We start from the raw sequence: 21,427 nt of genomic DNA, 5'->3' as shown, positions 1-21,427 counted from the left end.
CAGGTATGTCATCTGGACCAACAGCCTTTCCATTCTTCATCTTTTTCATAGCTATCTTTACTTCCTCCTTGCTAATCCACTGCACTTCATGATTCACTATCCGCACATCATCCAACCTTCTCGCCCTCTAATTCTCTTCATTCATCAGCCCCTCAAAGTACTCTTTCCATCTGCTCAACACACTCTTCTCACTTGTGAGTACGTTTCCCCCATTATCCTTTATTACCCTTATCTGCTGCACATCTTTAATAGCTGAGTCCCTCTGTCTAGCCAATCTATACAGGTCCGTTTCTCCCTCCTTAGTGTCCAACCTTTCATACAATTCTTCATATGCCTTATCCTCTCTCTTTGCCATGGACCTCATCTCCTTATACTCCTGTCTACTTTCTTCATCTCTCTGACAACCTCTTTCTCTGTATACTCTCCTGTACTTCCTCATTCCACCAGCAGGTCTCCTTGTCCTCCTTCCTCTTTCCAGATGTCACACCAAGCACACTAGCTCTGTTTTAGTTACCCATCTATTTGGTAACTAGTGCCTGTCTTAAATCTTCCCTGAACTCCACCTCACAATTACCCTTTTTCAATTTCCACCATTTGATCCTTGGTGCTGTCCTCACACTCCTCCTCCTCTTCTTGATCACCAGTGTCATCCTACAAACCCCCATCCTATGCTGCCTAACTACACTTTCCACAGTCTCCAGTCTCCTTCAGACTGGGCCTTCTACATAAGATATAATCCACCTGTGTGCATCTTCCTCCACTCTTGTGTGTCACCCTATGCTCCTCCCTCTTGTTAAAATACGTATTCACCACAGCCATGTCCATCCTGTTCACAAAATCCACTACCATCTGACCTTCTGCATTCCTTTGCTTAACACCATACCTACCCATCACTTCCTCATCCCCTCTGTTCCCTTCACCAACATGCCCATTGAAATTTGCTCCAATCCCCACTCTCTCACCCTTGGGTACAGTCATCACCACTTCATCCAACTCACTCCAAAATATTTCTTTCTCATCCATCGCACACCCAACTTGTGGAGCACATGCAATAACAACATTCATCATTACGCCATCAATTTTCAGCTTCATAAACATCACTCTATCTGACACTCTTTTCACCTCCAAAACACTCTTAGCATACTGTTCCTTCAGAATAACCCTACGCCATTTCTCCTCCCATCCACATCATGGTAAAACAATTTGAACTCACCTCCGATACACCTAGCCTTGCTTCCCTTCCATTTGGTCTCTTGCACACACAATATACCAACCTTCCTTCTGTCCATCATATCAGCTAGCTCTCTCCCTATACCACTCATACTGCCAACATTCAAAGTTCTGACCCTCACTATTACAGTCCTAGCCTTTACCTGCCTTTTGGCATGCCTTCCCTCTCTTCTCCTCCTTCGGCCAACAGTAGCCCAATTTCCGCCAGCACCCTGTTGGCCAGCAGTACTGGTGGCAGTCATTGTTAACCCGGGCCTTGACCGATCCCGTATGTGTATGTGCACTGTTGTCCGCATGTATGATTTGGCAAAATTTTACAGCAGATACCCTTCCTGACGCAACGCTCCCCATTTATCCGGGCTTGGGACCGGCACAAAGAAATGCACTGGCTTGTGCATCCCCAGTGGCTGGGTTGCATAACATCATTCCAAATCATCTGTAAAAAACAATATATTAAGTTATGCTTTCTACTTAGTACATTTGATAAGCTTTAATCTTAATAAGCAGGAAATTAATAACGCCTTAACAGACTGTCCTATTTGTATATAGTGGCTGCACTTACAACTACCACATTTTGTCATTTTATAGTTGATATCATGGCTATTTGTATCCCTTATGTTCTCAACTTACAACTCTTGCCCTTCTTTTAAGTAGTAATCACGTTTTCTCCTAATTTATTCCATATCTAAATTGACATTAATTTCCAATTTTTTTGTAAAATGTTATTAATGTACTCACTATGTATAGTATATAGGTAGTAATAAAAGCTACATCATACTGGTTGTTTCAGTATGTGCCTTTATTGTTGAGGCCATATGTCTTTTTAGAATATTGAAAAATACCTGTTTGATTATTACCAATATTCTCACTATGCTTTGAATTCAATTCATTATGATCACTTTGATTTAATAAAGAAGTATAAAAAAACAGTTCTTTTCTTTCTTTTTTTAATATGGCATAAGAGTATTTTAATCTTGTGCATTTTTAATACGGTTGCTGATGTCATGTGACCTAGATAGGGTGGTATTTAATTCAACGTAATTGTTAAGTTATTTCTGATGAAGTCCAAAGTGTGAGGATGGAAGCCCTTAAATATTGACTAAATAAATCATGGGATTTGCTTTGACCACTTACTGTTGTATTCTTGGTGTTTAGATGAGTAAGCGAAGAATGCTGTTTTGGCCGTGGGGAACAAAACATTTTATTGTTGGGAATTAAACATCACCCAAATGCCATTAGATGGAGGAAAATAAGAATGTCTGGTGGCAGTACGCTGTGGAAAGGGGACTTTTTAATTGTACTAGGATTGGGATAAATTATGCCACTCCACTTCACATAGGCATTTCCCAAGGTGTCTGGAAGCTGGAGTGTTGCACTGGAGATAACACAGTGATAGGTTCTTGCATGACTAGGAGTGTGTTGTCTGTCTTCCTAGACATTCATCAATTGCATTTATTTCTGTTAAAAAGCAGCATGCCTGTACACACATGGACATCATACTGCACTACAGTGGACCAGTTCCTGAAGGTAGGGGGTTAGATTTCTGATTGATGACATTCCTTTTGGAAGTCCAGAAAGAGTGAAGTGATGATCTACTTGAATGTTTCCACAAAGAAATGACAACATTCCTTTATCCTGTAACATAGGATAACAACATGTAAACACTTTGACCACAAATGAAGCCCTTCAAGATGCAGGCAGTGATTGTCATAGCCACATTGGAGGAGGTAGTATAAAACAGAGGACCATTTTACAAGTACTGACAGACTTTAGTTTGCACTACACGTTTTAAATCAGATACTGATCCACAGATCTGTTCCAGCCAGTAACATATTTATCTGGGTACTGCAGCTGTACCATTTACAATAACATAGTCTTAAAGCATTTTTAACAGATATGGGTTTTACTCGTTCTAAATGCTTGGTTTTTAGCAACTGATCATTGTGATAATTTGATTGTGAAATCATTTTTAAGTACAGTGTTGTGTAAAAAGAGGGGAACAGAAATGGAGAAGCTGAGCACTTTGTAGGTTATGCTTCTGTAGGTAGACTGTAGCAAACATTACAGGAGTGAAGTATGAGTCAGTCATTGATTTATATGACTAAGATGGAATGGAACATTGACAAAATGTGGGTGTTAAGAATTTAATTTTTTTTGGGGGGGGGGCATAGCCCTACATAAACACACCATAACTAAGATGTCCCCTTGTAACCCCCCTCCATCTAATATAACAGACTCTAGTGTCACCAGACCTTATACAAGGAACATCCATTTTTTTGTCATTGTTCTGTTTGGACAGCTAATTTTGAAAGATTGGCCTTCAGTATTTCTGATATTACCTGACCAGCAGATTCCCTTGTAAACCATGCCCCTCACAGAGAGGTTGAGAAAGCCTACATCTGGTTATCTGAAAGAAAATCCCCCCAAGTGTATGCTTTAGATGATTTAAAAATTTTACCAATGCAGATAGGGGTGAGTTTTTATTTTAGTTCTAACACACTTGCTTCCCATGTAGTACCTCTTTTAGTATACCTTACAACAACATATTCAGTCTTGTTTGTCAAAATTGCTCTTTATTCTTACATATATGTAGCACATTTATCAATTTATTTCTGCAACTAATGTCACAGAAATGTGTGCGTTAGTGATTGTTATTGTAATGTGGATGATTGTTATTATGCCAGGACATCATATTGCTGGTTAAAAAAAAATTCTACTCATATTTGCCATGTTTTTTCTTTCTGCAGGTGTATAAGCAGGAACAATGGAAAACTGATAGCTCTGAGCGAGGCACAGTCGATAGCTCTTCACGCCATAGTGGCGCACAGGACAGTGGCATTGGCAGTGACAGTGCAAGGATAAGAATAGTTCAAATCGAGCAGCAGAGTGGTACCCATCGTCATCGTATTGCTCAACCTTCACAGCAGTCTTCTATTGTGAAAAACTTGAATTTCATTCCTTTTGATATATTCATTACTGCAAGTCGAGTATCATTGATGACATATTCTACTACTGCTGTATCCAGCTGCAGAACTTTACAGGACCAAAAAGATAGTAATAAAACTGGCAGGAGTGCTTTAAATATTCCTGAAATGATGTCAGACAGTGACAGTGGTGCTAAATTTGATGTACTGGGCATTTCAGTACTAACGGCTGAAGATCTTACCAGTAGCAGTGCCTCTTTGGTCACTGGGAGGAGAAATAGTCACCTTTCTTTAGAAAGCCTTCATACTCCTGTTAGATCTTCAGCTCGACAAGCCCTTGGTGTTACTGTTGTTCGTCAGCCTGGACGCAGAGGTATTGGTGAAGTGCAGCTGGAGCCTTTTGTGTACCTGATTATATCACAACCATCTGTGCTTTTGAGTTGCCATCATAGAAAGCAAAAGGTGGAACTTTCAGTATTTGATGCTGTACTTAAGGGGGTAGCAACAGATTATAATTGTACAGGTAGGAAAGGTCATTTTTTATAACTTTTTTGTTGGTTTGATATTTAAACATTTTGCTATCCCTTGCATATATTCACTGTTTAGTGGCATTACTAGATAATAACCATATTTTGCTGTTTTGCAAATGACATACATTTTATACTTGCAGTATAAAATATGTAGAAATTGAATCTCTTAATAATTTATAGGACCCATGTACACATTTTTGCAGAGTGCACTTGGGCTCTGCAGTTTAGGTATCTTAAAAAAAGAAATGAAACATTATGATTGCTGTGGTCTTCCGTACCATTAACATTGACAGTACTTCATTTGGTGTACAGATATCCTTGATGTGAGAAGAACCCTTCAGGGCTTAGACCTGCTATGATATTGCCTGCAGCTTACTGATCCTTCTTTAAATTCCTTCTTTTATTATGTAGAATTACACTTCCTGTTTTTCCCTACTTGTTTTGATCTTAGTATGTACCTTATTGTAAGGCACAAGTACTATTTGTTCTTTGGTAGATTTTATTTTATATATTTTTTTACCCTTTTTGAGGTTTTAATTAGTACTTTTTAAAACTGGAGCTTTTCCTGAGTTCATAGGTTCATAGTGCATTCATAGGTTAGTACTAAGCTAACTGCCCTTGCGAGCCATTGTAAGCCTAGTCAGTTATCCCTTGTGAGACTCAAACCCTGCACCTTGTGTTTGTAAGGCAGACACCTTAACCATTAGGCCACCCAGTTTATTTTACCATCTTCAGTGTATGTTGATACTTTGGAAAAGTAAGTGTATTCATAAACACACACACACACACACACACACACACACACACACAAACATTTATGTAATACTTATATGTACAGTGGATACAAAAAGTGCTAGAAGTCTAAATCTCAAAATGCACTCCCTCGAGGCACTCCTTAAAATGGAGAACATCAACATCTGTGCAGTGACATAGACCTGGTTCAAGGTTCTAGAGAGCACCCCTGCATTACCAGGCTATAATCCATATCACACCTTTCGGCCACCTAACCTGGACCGGAACACCAAAGGCGGAGGTGTGTCCATATTCATTAAGGATATCCACACCTCCAGGCTAGTTACTCAGCATAATGCATCCGAGGTTATCCAAGTGCAACTAACTCTGGGCAGAACTGCAATCCAAATTGTAACTTGCTACAGATCCCCCACCATGCCCCAGGATTCCCACTCCTCATTTCTTGATATACTGGAAAATGTTAGGGTTCAACCAAACACCCTAATACTGGCCAATTTCAACTACCCCACCATTAACTGGGAAAACTACTTATGTTCCAACTCCTTCACTCAACGCTTTCTGGAATTCATAAATTCCAATGAACTGGATCAACTTATCCACACCCGCACCGGGGGCAACAGTATCCTAGACCTAGTCATTACCAACATGAGTGACCGGTGTTCCACACCTGAAGTCAACTCCTCGTTGGTCAGATCCGACCATAAGCTAATCACCCGAGAGAGCCACATCCCGCCCCCACCCCCCCATTAAAGAAACCACATTATAAAATTTCTCCAAAGCCAACTTTATGCTTCTTAAGACAGAGGTGGCGAACTTCATGACATCCATGCAGATGGACAATACAGTTACGACCGCTGAATCCTACACAAATGCACTCTATAAGCACTTACATGAATGCATGGATCTTGCTATACCAAACAGAACCAAGAAGCTATCCTCTAAAAAAAGGAAGCTAATCTGGTGGCCCCCTGCCATAAACTCTACAACAGAAGGAAGAAACTGTTGCAAAAGAAAGTAAAATCCCATGAGTGGAGGAGCTCCCTGGTCAGCCTCAGTAAGAAGCTGAGATCCTTTATAAGATCAAAGCTAGCTACAAAAACAAAATTGCCACTGATTCTAAGGACAGCCACAAAGCTTTCTATAGCTATATCAAGAATCTCAATAGTAACACCCAGATCTGCTCTGAGTTACAGCACAACAGCACGAAAATTGCAGAACCAACTGATATTTGTCAACATTCTGGCAGATAGGTTCATTGCTGACTTTACCCCCCTCTCACCCCCTAAAGGACCCATATCTATACAGGTAAAAGCTGCATTCTCTAAAGCCAAAAACACAGCATCCATGGGACCGGACAACATCACAGGCTGTGTTTTACACAAACTTCAGAACGAACTGGCTCCCCACCTAAGCACCATGTTCAATCATAGCCTCACGTCAGGCTTTGAGCCTACTGAATGGCTCACAGCAACAGTTATCCCACTCCACAAGAGGGGAGCCACCACTGATCCCGAGAGCTATCGCCCTATTAGCCTGACGAGCCTGGTCTGTAAGGCCATGGAATATATCATCATGGAGCTCATAGACAGCGACATTGGTAACCTCCAAACTCTGGACCCCACCTAGTTCGGGTTTGTGAAAGGGAGATCATGCCTCCTGAACCTGATCGACTTCTTTGAAGCAGTCACCAAAGCCGTAGACGAGGATAAGGTGGTTCACACAGCCTATCTTGACCTTTCCAAGGCTTTCAACACCATCCCCCCATTCTGGAATTATAGCTAAACTCACTAAACTAGGTATAAATTCCTACATCACAAGATGGGTTGCCAACTGACTCACTGACAGAACCCACACTGTAAAAGTTGCAGACTCCAAATCTGAATTCCAACCAGTGACAAGTGGAGTACCACAGGGTTCATTCCTGGGATCTCTCCTGTTTGGTATCTACTTCTCTGATGTACAGGCTAACGAAGTTTACAGATGACTGCAAACTAGGAGCCATAGTCGAGTCCCCAGATGATGTGGACATCCTACAGAAGGGCCTTACTGAGACAGATGCCTGGTATCAGAGCCATGGCCTAAAGCTCAATGCCAAAAAGTGCAGTGTCATCCCCTTTGGTAAAAACTCAGTACCGATGAACTATCACATAGATGGTAGTCTACCTAATGTTGAATGTGTGATGAGACCTGGGGACCCATGTGGACAGTAGTCTCTCCTTTGATAATAACATTGCCACAGTAGTCAGGAAATCCTTCTACGTGGCACACCTCATCACAAAAGGGTTCTCATCCAGGAAAAAAGAGGTCAATGTTCCCCTCTACTCGACACTCAGACCCATTATAGAGTACAATGACCCTTTTGGAATGTAGCTCAAAAGACATCTGCAGCAGCTGGAAAGGCCACAGAAGTACCTCACAAAGAGAATTACTGGCCTTAAACAGATGCCCTACACTGACCGCCTCAAAAAACTCCAGCTTTACTCCATAGCATATCGCCTACTCCGAGGTGATCTCTGCCTAACATATAAAGCTATGTCAAATCCAGAGCTGTTGGACATGCTACACCTAAAGAAATCCCAATCCCTGTGAGCTACACACTCTAGGGACCTAAACCTTGTCACCATAATAAACAGGACATGCGGGAGGAATAGATTCTTGTCCAAGAGACTTCCCATACTCTGGAACAAGCTACCCATCTATGTCAAGCAAAGTTCCTCATTAGCACTCTTCAAGAGAAATCTTGATGAGTGGATGGGAAATAGGAAATACACCCCGGGGATCACTTATGTGGCTCTGCTTGATAGGGGCATAGGAAAATAATTTTCTTGGGTGGCGTAAGCCAGGGAACATTGTTGGCTAGACTTACTTAGGCCCTTGGGCCGATAGCCTAGTACCTACCTCTGAACCTAAGTGTACAAACCCCTGTTAAAATGCCAGGTTTTTGTGATATAAAAACTGAAACCACAATAAATAATTTCAAAACTTTTCCCACCTCTAATGTGACTTATAACTTGTACAGCTCAGCTGAAAAACACATCTGTTAGGGGAAAAATATGAAAAATAAAAAACCTACAGTAAGCTGGTTGCATAAGTGTGCACACCCTTAAACTAATACTTTTTTGAAGCACCTTTTGATTTAATTACAGCTTTGTCTTCTTGGGTACACACCTGCCTTCAATTAATGAGACTCTGATTAACCCCAAATAAATTCAGCTGGGTTAGTAGGATTTCCTGACATTTACTCAGTTGCCTGCTACTGCAAAAGCCATGGTTCACAGAGAGCTTACAAAGCATCAAAGGGATCTCATTGTTTTTTTTTAAACATCTTTATTGAAAACATTATTGTAATGAACAAATATTTTGAAAAAGATTGAACAAAAACATTTTTGAGTACAATATTTTAAAATGGAAAACATTAATATAATTATAATAACATAGAACTGTGTACAATGATGTTCACTATATATCAAATAAAATCAGTTATATTATTATTTTTGTAGAAAAAATATAAAGGAAAAGGTATAGAAGATAAAAAAAGAAGAAAGGAAATATTACTGCATTAATCGTTAATCTAGTTATTTAACTAATAGCTCATGTATGTCTTTCCATTGATAATATAAATTTGTATTTCTCGTAGATTTGGATTTAATAGTCAACATTTCTAAGTTAGATATTTTCAAGAGAAGACCTTTAAATTCTTTAAGTGAAGGAATAGATGAAGACTTCCAGTTTTTTTGTAATTATTTTCCTGGCAATGGACAATATAGACCAGAGCAATGAATATTTGCTTTTCTTTATACAGTCTGGAACTGGTTTGTTGAATAATATGTTATTTGGTGAGTAAAAAATGATCTGTAAATATTGCCTGTAAAAACATATTACCTTCTTCCCAACATTTCTTTAATAATAGACAATCATAGAATATATGATTCCAATCAGCATTTTTTTCTGTGCTAAATCTCCAGCAAACAATATATTTTTTAGTTATCTTACTCATTTTTTGTGGAGTGAGAAAGGATTTATGTAAGAATCTCCATGTGAAGATTTTCCATTTAAGAGAAGTAGTCGTTTTGCTGGCCAACTGAAGAAAATTAAATTTGTCTTTCTCTGAAGGATTACAGTTATTGATTACAGAAGATGAATTCCAGTAGCTATCTGAGTATAGATCTAGATCTTGTTTAATTGCTCTATAAATTTATGATATACTATTTTTAACTAAGAAATTATGCTAGGTAGATAAAATCAAGTATTGAATAAGTTTGAGTATTGAATTCTTAGCACTTGAGGTAATTAAATCTAGTTTATCTAGAATATATTTTCTAAATATGTGCAATTGTAACCAAGGTAGAGTATCAAAATTATATTCTTCTATAAGAGTATTAATAGATTTTACCTAATTTTTATTTATCATTTGATGCCAAAATATTCAATGTTTTTGTTTGAATAGTGACATTTTAAAATAATGTGTAGATAATAATATCCCTTGTGTATAGGCAATAGAAAAGATGAGAAACAACCAATTCTCAAACATTCTAAACCCAAATATGTAGTTGTTAAAGGCCTTTAGAATTAAAACTACATAAGAAGATTTAAATGTCTGAGTGGAATATTTGAAAAAAAAGCAGTCCTTTAAACTCCATATAAATGAATTATTTACTAGTTTTGATAGATGAGTATTTAACTTTATTTTTAGTATTCTGAGATTAATTATAATCTTTCATTGTTCTAAGTATTCTCCATCTACAATATAGACAATTGTCTTAATTACTGATGAGATTGAGTACATTTTTAAATTTGGTAATGATATGCCTTCATTTTCCCAACAATACATATGATAAGATAATGCAATTCTAGGTTTTATTGGATGCCATAATTTTTTTTAAATCAGTGTGTTCAATTTTTTAATTAAAGAGTTTGTAGGGGGAATAGATATAGATTGTATTATGTACAAAATTTTAGGAAGCAATATCATCTTTCTAATGGAAAGTTTCTCTTCTATTGTGAATAGAATTTTGTTCCATGTACTTATTAAACTCTCTATTGTTGATATACTTTTACTATAATTTATTTGTAAACTATCTTTAATATTAGTGGTTATAGTTATACGTAAATATGTTATTTGTTGGGATTGGCGTATATATTTTTTATATTCATCTTGTACATTATAACTTTTTGAACCAATTAAAAGAATTTGGGTTTTACTGTTATTAAAAGTAAGACCAGATTTATTTTGAAACATATCCATGTTTTGAACAATTCATTTAAAGCAGGATTTAGTACCACCAAGAGTAATTAATTCATCATCAGCAAACATCTGAATTTTTGTTGTTTCATTGGAGTTTAGTCTATAACCTTGTATATTGCTATTATCTCTTATTAAATTTGCCCAAGGTTCCATAACTAATGTGAATAAAAGAGGAGATAAAGGGCAACCTTGCCTGGTTCCTTTTACAATAGGTATGTTCTGGGATACATTTGTACCAATTTTTATATAAGCTTGACTTCCATTATATAATTGAGTGATAAGATTAATAAAACTATTAGAAAAATTCAACTCCTTCAATAAAATGAAAAGATAATTCCAATTAACTGAGTCGAAAGCACAGTTTATATCTAAACTGATTTGATTTAAATTATTTCTTAAGATTTTCACTGATTCAATTAAAGTTATTGTTCTTTTGATGTTATAATATGAAGATGTCCTTCAAGGATGCATCTGCAGTCATCACATATGGGTTGTCCTGCCTCAGGCAGCCCTTCGGTCGGCCGGATTCCAAAGTCTGGGTCCGGCGTCGGCTGATGTCGCCCTTTCCCCGACGTCACAGCGCCTGGGGTATAAAAGCGTCAACCGACACCATCTTCCTCAGTCTTTCTTGGCGTGTGGTGCCCGAAGCAGAAGCAGTTCGCAAGTGCCGGTCGGCCAGCTCCTGTAAATTCGCTATCCGAAGACTTCAAAAGCTAAGTACCCCGTTGGGGACTCTTTCTTGCCTCAGCCGATGTCAGAAAAAGTTAATAATTGTTTAACTTGTGGGAAACAAATACCTCATAAGGATTTCCACTCTTATTGTCTTCCCTGCTTAGGCCCAGACCATGACGTCTCAGCCTGCTCTGCCTGCGCTTCCTTCAACCGACGCACTCTTAGACGTAGATCGGAGTTCGCAGAAGAGTTTTTTGGGGATAGTTTTGCTTACAAAATGCCGTCGGAAACTCCGAAATCACATCTAATTAAGAAACGGAAAGACAAGGACCGACACACGTGGGCCGCGGTTTCGGCTGAAACCGTGGCTAGGCCTACCGCGAGTGTCTCGGTCTCGGCTGATACCGAGTCCTTGGAACTTCCGAACCCTGAAATATTAAAACCGACAGCCTCGGCCCCAGAGGCTCCTACCGAGTCGGTTACAGAATTGCCTTCTGAAACTGGTGTATTGGAATCTTCCGACACCATACCTTTAGACAAAGCTACACCAGCACGTGGTGCAGCCAGGCCTCCTGCATCCATCTCTATTAAGGCCTTCACCAGGGCTAAAGCTGCAAAACACTCTAAAGCCATGCCTCCCAGAGTTATTCCTCAGGGACCTTCTTCTAGTTCACAGATTCTAACTTTAGCAGAGGACCTTATCTCCTTAATTAGGGGCTCTCAGCCTCATCCAGACAGGGGCTCCCAACCCCCTCTAGACAAAAGGCCCAGGATGGATCCTCCTGATCCCCTTTCCTCAGAGGAGGCCTCTGTTGGCTCGGGTCACTCAGACTACCAGGAGGAGGCTTATTCGCCTCGAGGATTCGGATGCAGAGGAATCTATTCCCTCGGCCTCCCCTCCTGAAGAGCTTTCCTTTGGGGAGACCCTTCACACTATGAGAGAGCATTTCAAATGGCAGGGCCAGGAATATTTTGATTCCAGGAAAAGACTAAGAACTTTTCTTCATTTACCTCAGCATAGACCTTTGGCTATTCCTCCTGTTTTAAATGTGATTGATGATGTATACTCTGACTCTAGTATGACCCCTGACACTCTGCCTCCGGCCCCTGTTAAGCCCGATAGGTATTACAGAGTCCCGGACACACATAATTTTCTTTACAAGGCCCACTCTGCTGACCCTGAAACTATTTCACAGGGCCCTAAAGGGGTTGCAGCTGTTACTACTAAGAACCCACTCCCCTCTGCAGAGGAGTCCAGGGCATTAGAGAGATGGGGTAAAAAAGTGTATACTTCTGCCACTCTTGCTATGAGGGCATTAAATTGTCAATTTCACATGATACAGTATCAAGAGTATTTGTTAGAAGAAATGCATAAGAAATTGTCTTCTTCTGAACCCCTTGACCGTAAATCCCTTCAGGATCTGGTACATAACTCCCAGCAGGTTAGCAACCACTTCTTGCAGTGTGGTTATGATGCATTGGAAGCTTCATGTAGGTCAGCAATGACAGGTGTTGTCATAAGCAGGCATGCTTGGCTGAAGGAACAATCTCTGCCAGAACATGTTAAAGCTAAGCTTTTGGATGCTCCACTGGAAAAGCAAAAGTTATTTGGTTCCACTGCTCAAGACGTCCTAAAGAAATTTGAGGAAAGGCAAAATCTGTACAAACAGTTAAGGATTTTCTTCAAGTCCAACCGCCTAGATTCAGCAGAAACTGGCCTTCCAAGAATTGGTCCTTTCCGGACACAGAAAGATTTCCAAGGGGCAGGAACAGGCGTGCCAGAGGTAGAGGGCAAGCTAGGGGCTCCTACAGATGCCGTCAATGGCAACCTCCAATCCAGACAGGCAGTTCAGGACCTGCAACTGCTGCACAAGGACAAACTCAATTACTTTGCTTTGACTCCGCTAACCAGGGCTCAATTAGAAGCACCTTTGGGCGGAAAGATGTCTTTATTCTCCAGAAACTGGCACAACATTACAAGAGACAAATGGACACTCCAAATAATAGACAACGGATACAGGTTCCATTTCCACACATTGTCAAAAAGAAAAGGCATGCCAGGTCTGCCACCAAATCAAAGGGCAGAGGCTTTGAAACAAATCTCAAACTTACTACAAATGAAAGCCATAGAATAAGTTCCTATTTCAGAACAAGGCCAAGGATTTTACTCCAGGCTATTCCTTGTTCCAAGAAAAGAGCATCAATGGAGACCAATTCTCGACTTGTCCGCAATGAATACTTATCTCATTGTGCCAAAATTCAAAATGCTGACTCTACAGCAACTCCTTCCCATGCTGGGCAAGGGGTCTTGGCTGGTTACTCTAGACCTCAAGGAGGCATACCTGCATGTCCCTATCAGACAAAGTTGCAGAAGATACCTCAGATTTCTTGCAGGGTCAGAGCATTATCAATTCTCAGCATTGCCCTTTGCCTTATCTACTGCGCCCAGAGTATTCATGAAATGCCTGGCATCAGTAATAGCACACTGCAGACTCCAGGGGATTCAAATCTACCCATATCTGGATGACTGCCTTATACAAGCGGACAACCAACAAACTTTGATAAAGGACTTAAATTATGCCATCAATCTTCTACAGGCCTTGGGATATACAGTCAACATGCACAAATCAAGACTTGTTCCATCCCAAAGAATAACCTTTCTGGGTGCGGATCTAGATACAACCACCCAAATGGCTTATCTCACAGAAGAAAAACAAAGTCAACTACCGGATTACTTCAAGAATCTGACAAGACAAACCCAGCTGACTGCAAGGAAAATCCTGCAGGCCCTGGGTTACATGGCATCCTGTATTCTTTTGATTCCACAAGCAAGGCTACATATGAGAAAGCTACAGTGGTACCTAAGAAGTTTATGGACTCAGCACAGTCACAGTTTGGAAACGTTAATCCCACTCATTCCATGCCTTCACAAGGAATTTCTGTGGTGGGCTCAGGCCAGCCAGTCCAACAGAGGGTTGCCCTTCACAAAGCCTAAAACCTCCCATACTATTACAACAGACGCTTCAGACCTAGGTTGGGGAGCACACATGGAGGGCAGAGGTATCCAAGGACAGTGGTCATGAAAGGAGCTACGCATGCACATAAATCAAAAAGAAATGCTAGCAGTGATACATGCAATCGAGGCCTTCAAACTCTTTCTGCATCAAGGCCATCTACTAATAAGGACAGACAACACCACAGTTATGTGGTACATAAACAAGCAAGGAGGTACCCATTCTTACCCTCTTTGCAGACTGGCAATGAATCTATGGGATCTTTCCTTGAAAACTCAATATACAGCTACAAGCTCAGTCTGTGCCAGGGAAGGACAATACACTGGCGGACAGCTTAAGCAGAAATATCATGGATGCACACGAATGGATACTGCACCTAGACATTTTTCAACAGATAACACAATCTTGGGGGAGCCCGAACATAGATCTATTTGCATCCCCCCACAATCATCAACTGAAGAAATTCTGCTCAAGCACATACCACCCACAAGTGTGGAAAGTGGACGCCCTCTCTTTCAGCTGGAGAAATCTGACAGTGTATGCATTTCCTCCTATTCCATTAATGACCAAGGTGGTACTGAAGATCAGGGCAGAGCAGCCAAAAGTGATTCTGATAGCTCCGGACTGGCCAAGACAGCACTGGTACCCACTGCTAAGGAGCATGTCACGTATGAAACCATGGCCCCTACCTCTATGGCCACTTCTACTGACACAGCACAGATGCAAAACTCTACATTCCAACCTGAAAACATTGCAACTAACAGCGTGGAGAATACCTTGACTCCTCCTCAGGATAACATATCCCAGAGAGTGAAGAATATTATTATGGAAGCTCGCCGCCCTTCCACAAGGAAGGCATATTCAGCAAAATGGAAAAGATTTCTCATCTGGAACACCACAAAGGGCCTAGATGCGACAATGATGAACATGGCACATATCCTGGAATATTTGGCAGAAATGTTCCACAATGGGCTGTCTTAATCTTCTATTAAGATTCATGCTTCAGCAGAGTACAATACTGATCCACCTGTCTTTTCTCATCCTCTCCTAAGACAGTTTCTAAGAGGAATTAAAAACATCAAACCTCCTAGGAAACCACCTCTACCTGCTTGGGACCTTAACTACGTGTTGGAAAAACTAACACTGCCTCCATTTGAACCAGCAGCATCTGCAGATCTACAGTACCTTTCATGGAAGACTGCTTTCCTTCTGGCAATAACCTCAGCAAGAAGGGTTTCGGAATTGCAGGCCCTGATGGCAGTTCAGCCATTTATTATTTTTCACCAGGACAGAGTTTCATTAAGAACTAATCCTACTTTTATGCCAAAGGTGGTATCCAGGGTTTCATTGAATCAAGCCATTCACTTGCCTACCTTCTTCCCAAATCCACAAAACAAAGGGGAGAAACTGCTGCACACCCTGGACATTCACAGACAGTTGCGCTACTACTTGGACAGAACTAAAGGTTTCAGGAAAACTGACCAGCTGCTGGTAGCATATGCTGCTGGTACTCAAGGAAAAGCAATTTCCAAACAGACTTCAAAATGGATAGGAAATTGCATCCGCTTTTGTTACTCATTTCATGGAAAGACTGTACCAGCTAACATTAGACCTCATTCTACGAGAGCCACAGCCACCTCCACAGCCTTCTTAAGAGGGGTGGCTACAAAAGACATTTTAGAAGCTGCCACATGGAGCTCCATGCATACATTTGCCAAGCATTACAATTTACCTTTATATTCCAGATCCAGAGCAGGCTTTGCTACGGCTGTCCTGCAGGGTATCTTAGCTACACCATCCTTTTCCTAGTACCTCCACCCCCAGATTGACTATGGTATTCTACCCATATGTGATGACTGCAGATGCATCCTTGAAGGACATAGTACAGTTTTGTACCTACCATAAATGTAGATGTCCGATAGTTATGCATCTGCAGTCAGGTTTACCCTCCCTCCTTCCCCTCTGTGGTATTCCTAGGGTGCTTACCTCTCTATTAGCTAGCTGGGGGGATCTATTATGGTGTATTTGTTTTTACATATATATATTTTTGCAAATGTTTGGATTTTTTATTGCATTTTCCAAATTTAGCCTTCCTAGAGGGCACCTGGCATCTGGGGCAAGAAAAACTGAGGAAGATGGTGTCGGCTGATGCTTTTATACCCCAGGCGCTGTGACGTCGGGGAAAGGGCGACATCAGCCGACGCCGGACCCAGACTTTGGAATCCGGCCGACCGAAGGGCTGCCTGAGACAGGACAACCCATATGTGATGAGTGCAGATGCATACCTGTCGGACATCTACATTTATGGTAGGTACAAAACTGTACTTTCTATTGATTATAAAGCCTGTTTGGTCCATGTCTACCAGGGAAGGTAAAAAACATTTAAGTCTGTCAGCATAAATAGACATAAATATTTTATAGTCTATATTTAACAACAAAATAGGGCTATATGAAGAACATTTTGTAAGGGTTTTGTCAGGCTTTATTATAGGAGAAATAAAAGTATATTTCCAAGAAGGGGTGTAATGTTTTTACTATAGTGAATACTGTGTGTAACAAAGTTAAAGCTTTGGTAGGTAAAATTTTGTAGATTTCAGAAATTATACTATCATTACCTACAGCTTTATTTTGCTTAAGTTTAGTAATTTGATCTTGTATATCTTTAAACGATATTTGTTTATCTATTAGATTTATTTGTGCACCTGATAATCTATTGTTTGTTATTATTGATAAATGATTGAATATCTCTTGTATCATTAATTATAGTATTGGATTGATTTATTTTTAAGAAAAATTCTCTAAACTCTTTTAATATATTAGATAAACCAGAAACCATTTTTCTTTTTGTTGGGGAATATATTTCATTAATTTGAATTAACTTATTTAACCTTTTAGTTTTGTTTGCTAGAATATTCATCGATTTAGGATTTATAGTAAAATTTACAAGTTTATATTTCTCCAAATTAATCATAGTTTTATGATTTAATATTTCTAAGTACATATTGTTCAAAGTGTTTATTTCACTTATTTTAGCTTTCTTATCTAAATTTATTGAAACATCAAGTCTTAAACTGTTTAGCTTTGATTGTATATCGTGGAGTTCTTTATCCCTGAGATTCTTTTCTTTTTTTACCAATCAATAATTTTACCATATAGATAAGCTTTTAGACCATCCCAGATATATATTTCAGAAGATCTCTGTATGTTACTAAGTTCAATAAAATGTTGTACTTCTATAGAGATAAAATTAGTGAAGTATTTTAGTTTAGTTATATATGCGGGTATCCTTTTAATTAGAACATTAAATGTGGAATTTATTATAAAATCAAATGTTATGGAGTTATGGTCTGAAAGAGGACATGAAATCACCTTTGAATTTAATAGGGAATCAGTAGGTTATTAGAAATAAACACCCTATCTATTTTTGAATATGAATTATGTCTGTGTGGGTAGAATATATAAAACAGTGATTTAACATCTGCAAAATTGTTAATATCCTTCAGCATATATGAATCCGAGAATCTATTTATTATTTTGGCTACTGCTGGAATTTTCCTTTTGCCATTAGTACTAGAATCTTTTATATCTGAGATGCAATTAAAATCTCCAGCAAGAATAACATTGCCCTTAGAAAACTGTACTATATGATCTATATGTTGTTTTACTGTTGTAAGTCCAATGCCAGGAATCCAGTATGTATTTATTAAAGTCAAAATAATGTTATTAAATTCTATAACAACTGAAGATAACATCAGTTTATTATCTTTATATGTATCAATTATTTTAGGCATACGTAATGTGTTTTTCCATAGTATGGCCCCTCCTCTTTTTTTGTGTATGCTCAGAGCTAATCAAAAGTTTATAAGATGTGGTATCCAATTTGGTAATATCTTCAGTTGATGAGTTTCTTCGAGAAATATTAGCTGAGAGTTATGTAATTTAAGATATTTATTCAAAGATCTTCTGTTTATTATTAGATTATTTAATCCATTAATGTTTAATGATATACAATTTAAAGATGCCATACAATGTTTATATTTCTGAATATTACTTGACCAGTTTTCCCTTTTTTCCATGTTTTAGAACACAATAGAAATTGAATATATGGAATACATTTATAAGTTACATATGAACCACATAAAACTTTTTCCCAATAAGATATGTTTATATCAAATTCAGTTTTATGAGACTTATTGAACATCATAATAACTGTTAACTGAAATTTACATTTACTAATAACATAAACATTCTCTAAACCCCCCTGGAGTTGAAAACTCCTAATTTGGGTGACATCAGTCACTCAACTTGACCATCTAACTAGTAACACTCATCTCATCCCTGCCTAAATATCTATTGTTGCATACTTTTGCATTATAAGGCAGTATATGTGACTAAAAAAGAAAGATTATGAAATAAAATACTTCCATAACATTTGTATGTAATCAGTCAAGAAGCATACTAAAACAGATCTAATGTAACTGTTTCATTTTGATTTTATGATGTTATATATTTTTAATATTACCTTACATCATAAATTATATATATATATATATATATATATAAAATAAAGATCTACTGTGAAGATTCCTCTTTATGTAAATCAGATTGAGTTTAAAATATCATAAGGGCCAACCATATGTTTTAAATATAAAATAAAGGTCATTACAAAATCATAGATTTTTTTTTTTAATCTGTTATTTAAGATAGCTAGAATGTAACATATATGCAGCCATCCTATAGTGAACCAACACCAAAGTGTTTTCAGGATATTTTGTTTCCATTAACATAAGCACCTGGTCCTTCATTTTACATGAAATGTTTAAGTTGTATTCAAATGTAACACATTTCAATCTATATGACCTTTTAACACTTCTAGCTTGAAAAAATTATGAATTACCAAACTTCTTCCTCCCACCAAAGTAAGAAGGGTTCTACTAAGATAGAAAACATAACTAATTCACTTGCAGTAAATTGCTATAATGATCCGTAAGCAAGCTATACCTTGAAGAACTTTTGATCCTTACTGTGAGACTCTGGTAAAGTCAGGATTTCTTGGACTATTCCTAAAACCAGTTATAAGGAAAAGTAAATATCTTGCCTATTCTTATATTCATGAATTTATTTCCTTGTCTATTCTTACATTCATTAATTCATTTCCTTGTCTACTAAGGCACAGTTGTGTATGTTCATATGTATATTTTTCTATAGTGATTAATATAAAGCACAGAAAGAGTTTCCTTTGCTGACAGCTGGACCGGTGTTTTGACACCTGATAGCTTAACATTATGACCTGAATAGAATAAACTTGCTCTCACAAACTGACCATGTTAAACAAATTTACTTCTAGAGTCGAAGCATATATATGATTTTGAAAGGACTTTAATATAACAGAAAGAAATGTATTTAAATGCTTTCTGAAAACATCTAAATGAGTGTCAAAAATGGTAGGTTTTCTTTAGCAATAGTCTGTGTGTGTAGTCAGTGTTGAGGAGGTAATTCAATCACGTGGACATTCTACAAGCCTATAGTCCACCTTCCCCCATTTATTTGTCCATTGAGCCAATAACTAGTAACACCACCACCCCATCTCCATATAACTCAGAGCAAGGATGTAATAAATCCTGACTAATAGCTTCCCCACCATAAAAGTGAACTCCTACCACATTCCTCTATATTTTCTAAGAAGTAATGTAACATATGTTTGCGACTGGTAGAGGATGGTCCTGGACTGGGAAGTAACCATAAGGGAAGAGACCACTTTTCCAGGAAATTAACTTTTCTTTTAAATCTCTTCTAACCTCAGTCAGCCTCCATCTCTTGCAGAATACAGAAAAACCTTAAATAACATACCAGAAATGAAATCACCTAAAGAAGACTATGTTGCTGCAACCTGTAAAAGCATACAGCTGCATCTCAGGTCACCCCACACTGTGTGCAATAAATGACTTGCATTTAGATATTTAACATCCATTTCAGTTTTTTCCAAAAGGTGGGTTTTTCAGAATCATTAGAACTATTCCCAAATCTGACTTCTAACCTCTGTAAGAGTAATATAAAATTCAGTACAGGTCTCACGTAATGATTTTACAGCATTTTAGTGATGTTGCTAGGCATTTATATGTTTGTTATATAATGCAGAGAATCCTCTATTTAAGTAAACAAAAACTATGAAGATATGTATTAAAAATACAAGAGTTTAGATATATCAGAACTAAATGTTCATAAACGTCAGTAAATGTTTTATCGGTATAGTCATGCTATGCAGATCACTTAACTGCATTTCTTTCTTTCCTCCTGTAGATGGCATTAGAGACCGACTATTCAGGCTATTATTTTGTGTTATGAAGTTCCTCAGCACAGAGTTCGTATAGTATAAGTCTCCATGGCAGCGGCATTCTTTTCTGTCTTCACATCTACCAGCCGTAGTGCAACCGCATCACAGATCAGTTTTTCAAGTCAAATCCACGAGGCTCAGGAGGGAAATCATAAGCAGCTTTTCACTACCAAAGCGGCTAATTACCTCGCGGCCACTCTGGGACAAAACAAAACGCACAAAAAAAAGAGGGAGAGAGCTGACATTCAATACAATAAGCATAACAAATTCCATCTCTCAAACCCAACAAACCATCAGATCACCACGGATGTATCAACCAACAGCATACCCTCCACTTCTCTAAAACAAATATTAACAAAATTTAAAACTATTCTGTAATCCGATAATCAAGGAATCTTTCTACCATTAACTATGTAGAAACCATCCATTTAACATCACATTTATACAGTCCCAGTTTTAATCAAACACGCAAGGTCAAAACCAAGTCATATCAATATACCAAAAAGTATTTCCAGTGTCTTTCACCACAACCCCCAACGAACTCCACTACCAGGACAACAACAACAAAAAAAATATTATTAACAAAGTAACATCATGGCAGTAATATCTATCGAAAGTCTCTCTTCAAATAGAGAGAAAGTAACAAAAATAATAAAGAAAATAATTTCTACAGTACCAAAGACCCTCATTTTACCATCTTTAATCTCTGTACTTTTTTAGTCCCC

At 38.3% G+C, this 21,427-nt stretch overlaps 1 protein-coding gene across 1 annotated transcript in view; it reads left to right on the top strand.

Annotated features, from left to right (window-relative positions):
* The window catches only part of VPS13B (vacuolar protein sorting 13 homolog B), a 5,424,989-nt gene that overhangs the window by 3,687,529 nt on the left and 1,716,033 nt on the right, over positions 1–21,427 (top strand). The window contains exon 34 of the mRNA XM_044065647.1: positions 3,978–4,677. Within this exon, the coding sequence (XP_043921582.1) occupies positions 3,978–4,677 (700 nt within the window). The remainder of the gene's footprint in view (positions 1–3,977; positions 4,678–21,427) is intronic.

This window comes from Protopterus annectens, chromosome 3.part0 (assembly GCF_019279795.1).
Source record: "Protopterus annectens isolate FY-2018-M chromosome 3.part0, PAN1.0, whole genome shotgun sequence".
NCBI classification, from domain to species: domain Eukaryota; kingdom Metazoa; phylum Chordata; order Ceratodontiformes; family Protopteridae; genus Protopterus; species Protopterus annectens.
The sequence above is the reverse complement of the archived record's forward strand: the minus strand, read 5'-3'. Positions and strand labels throughout refer to the sequence as shown.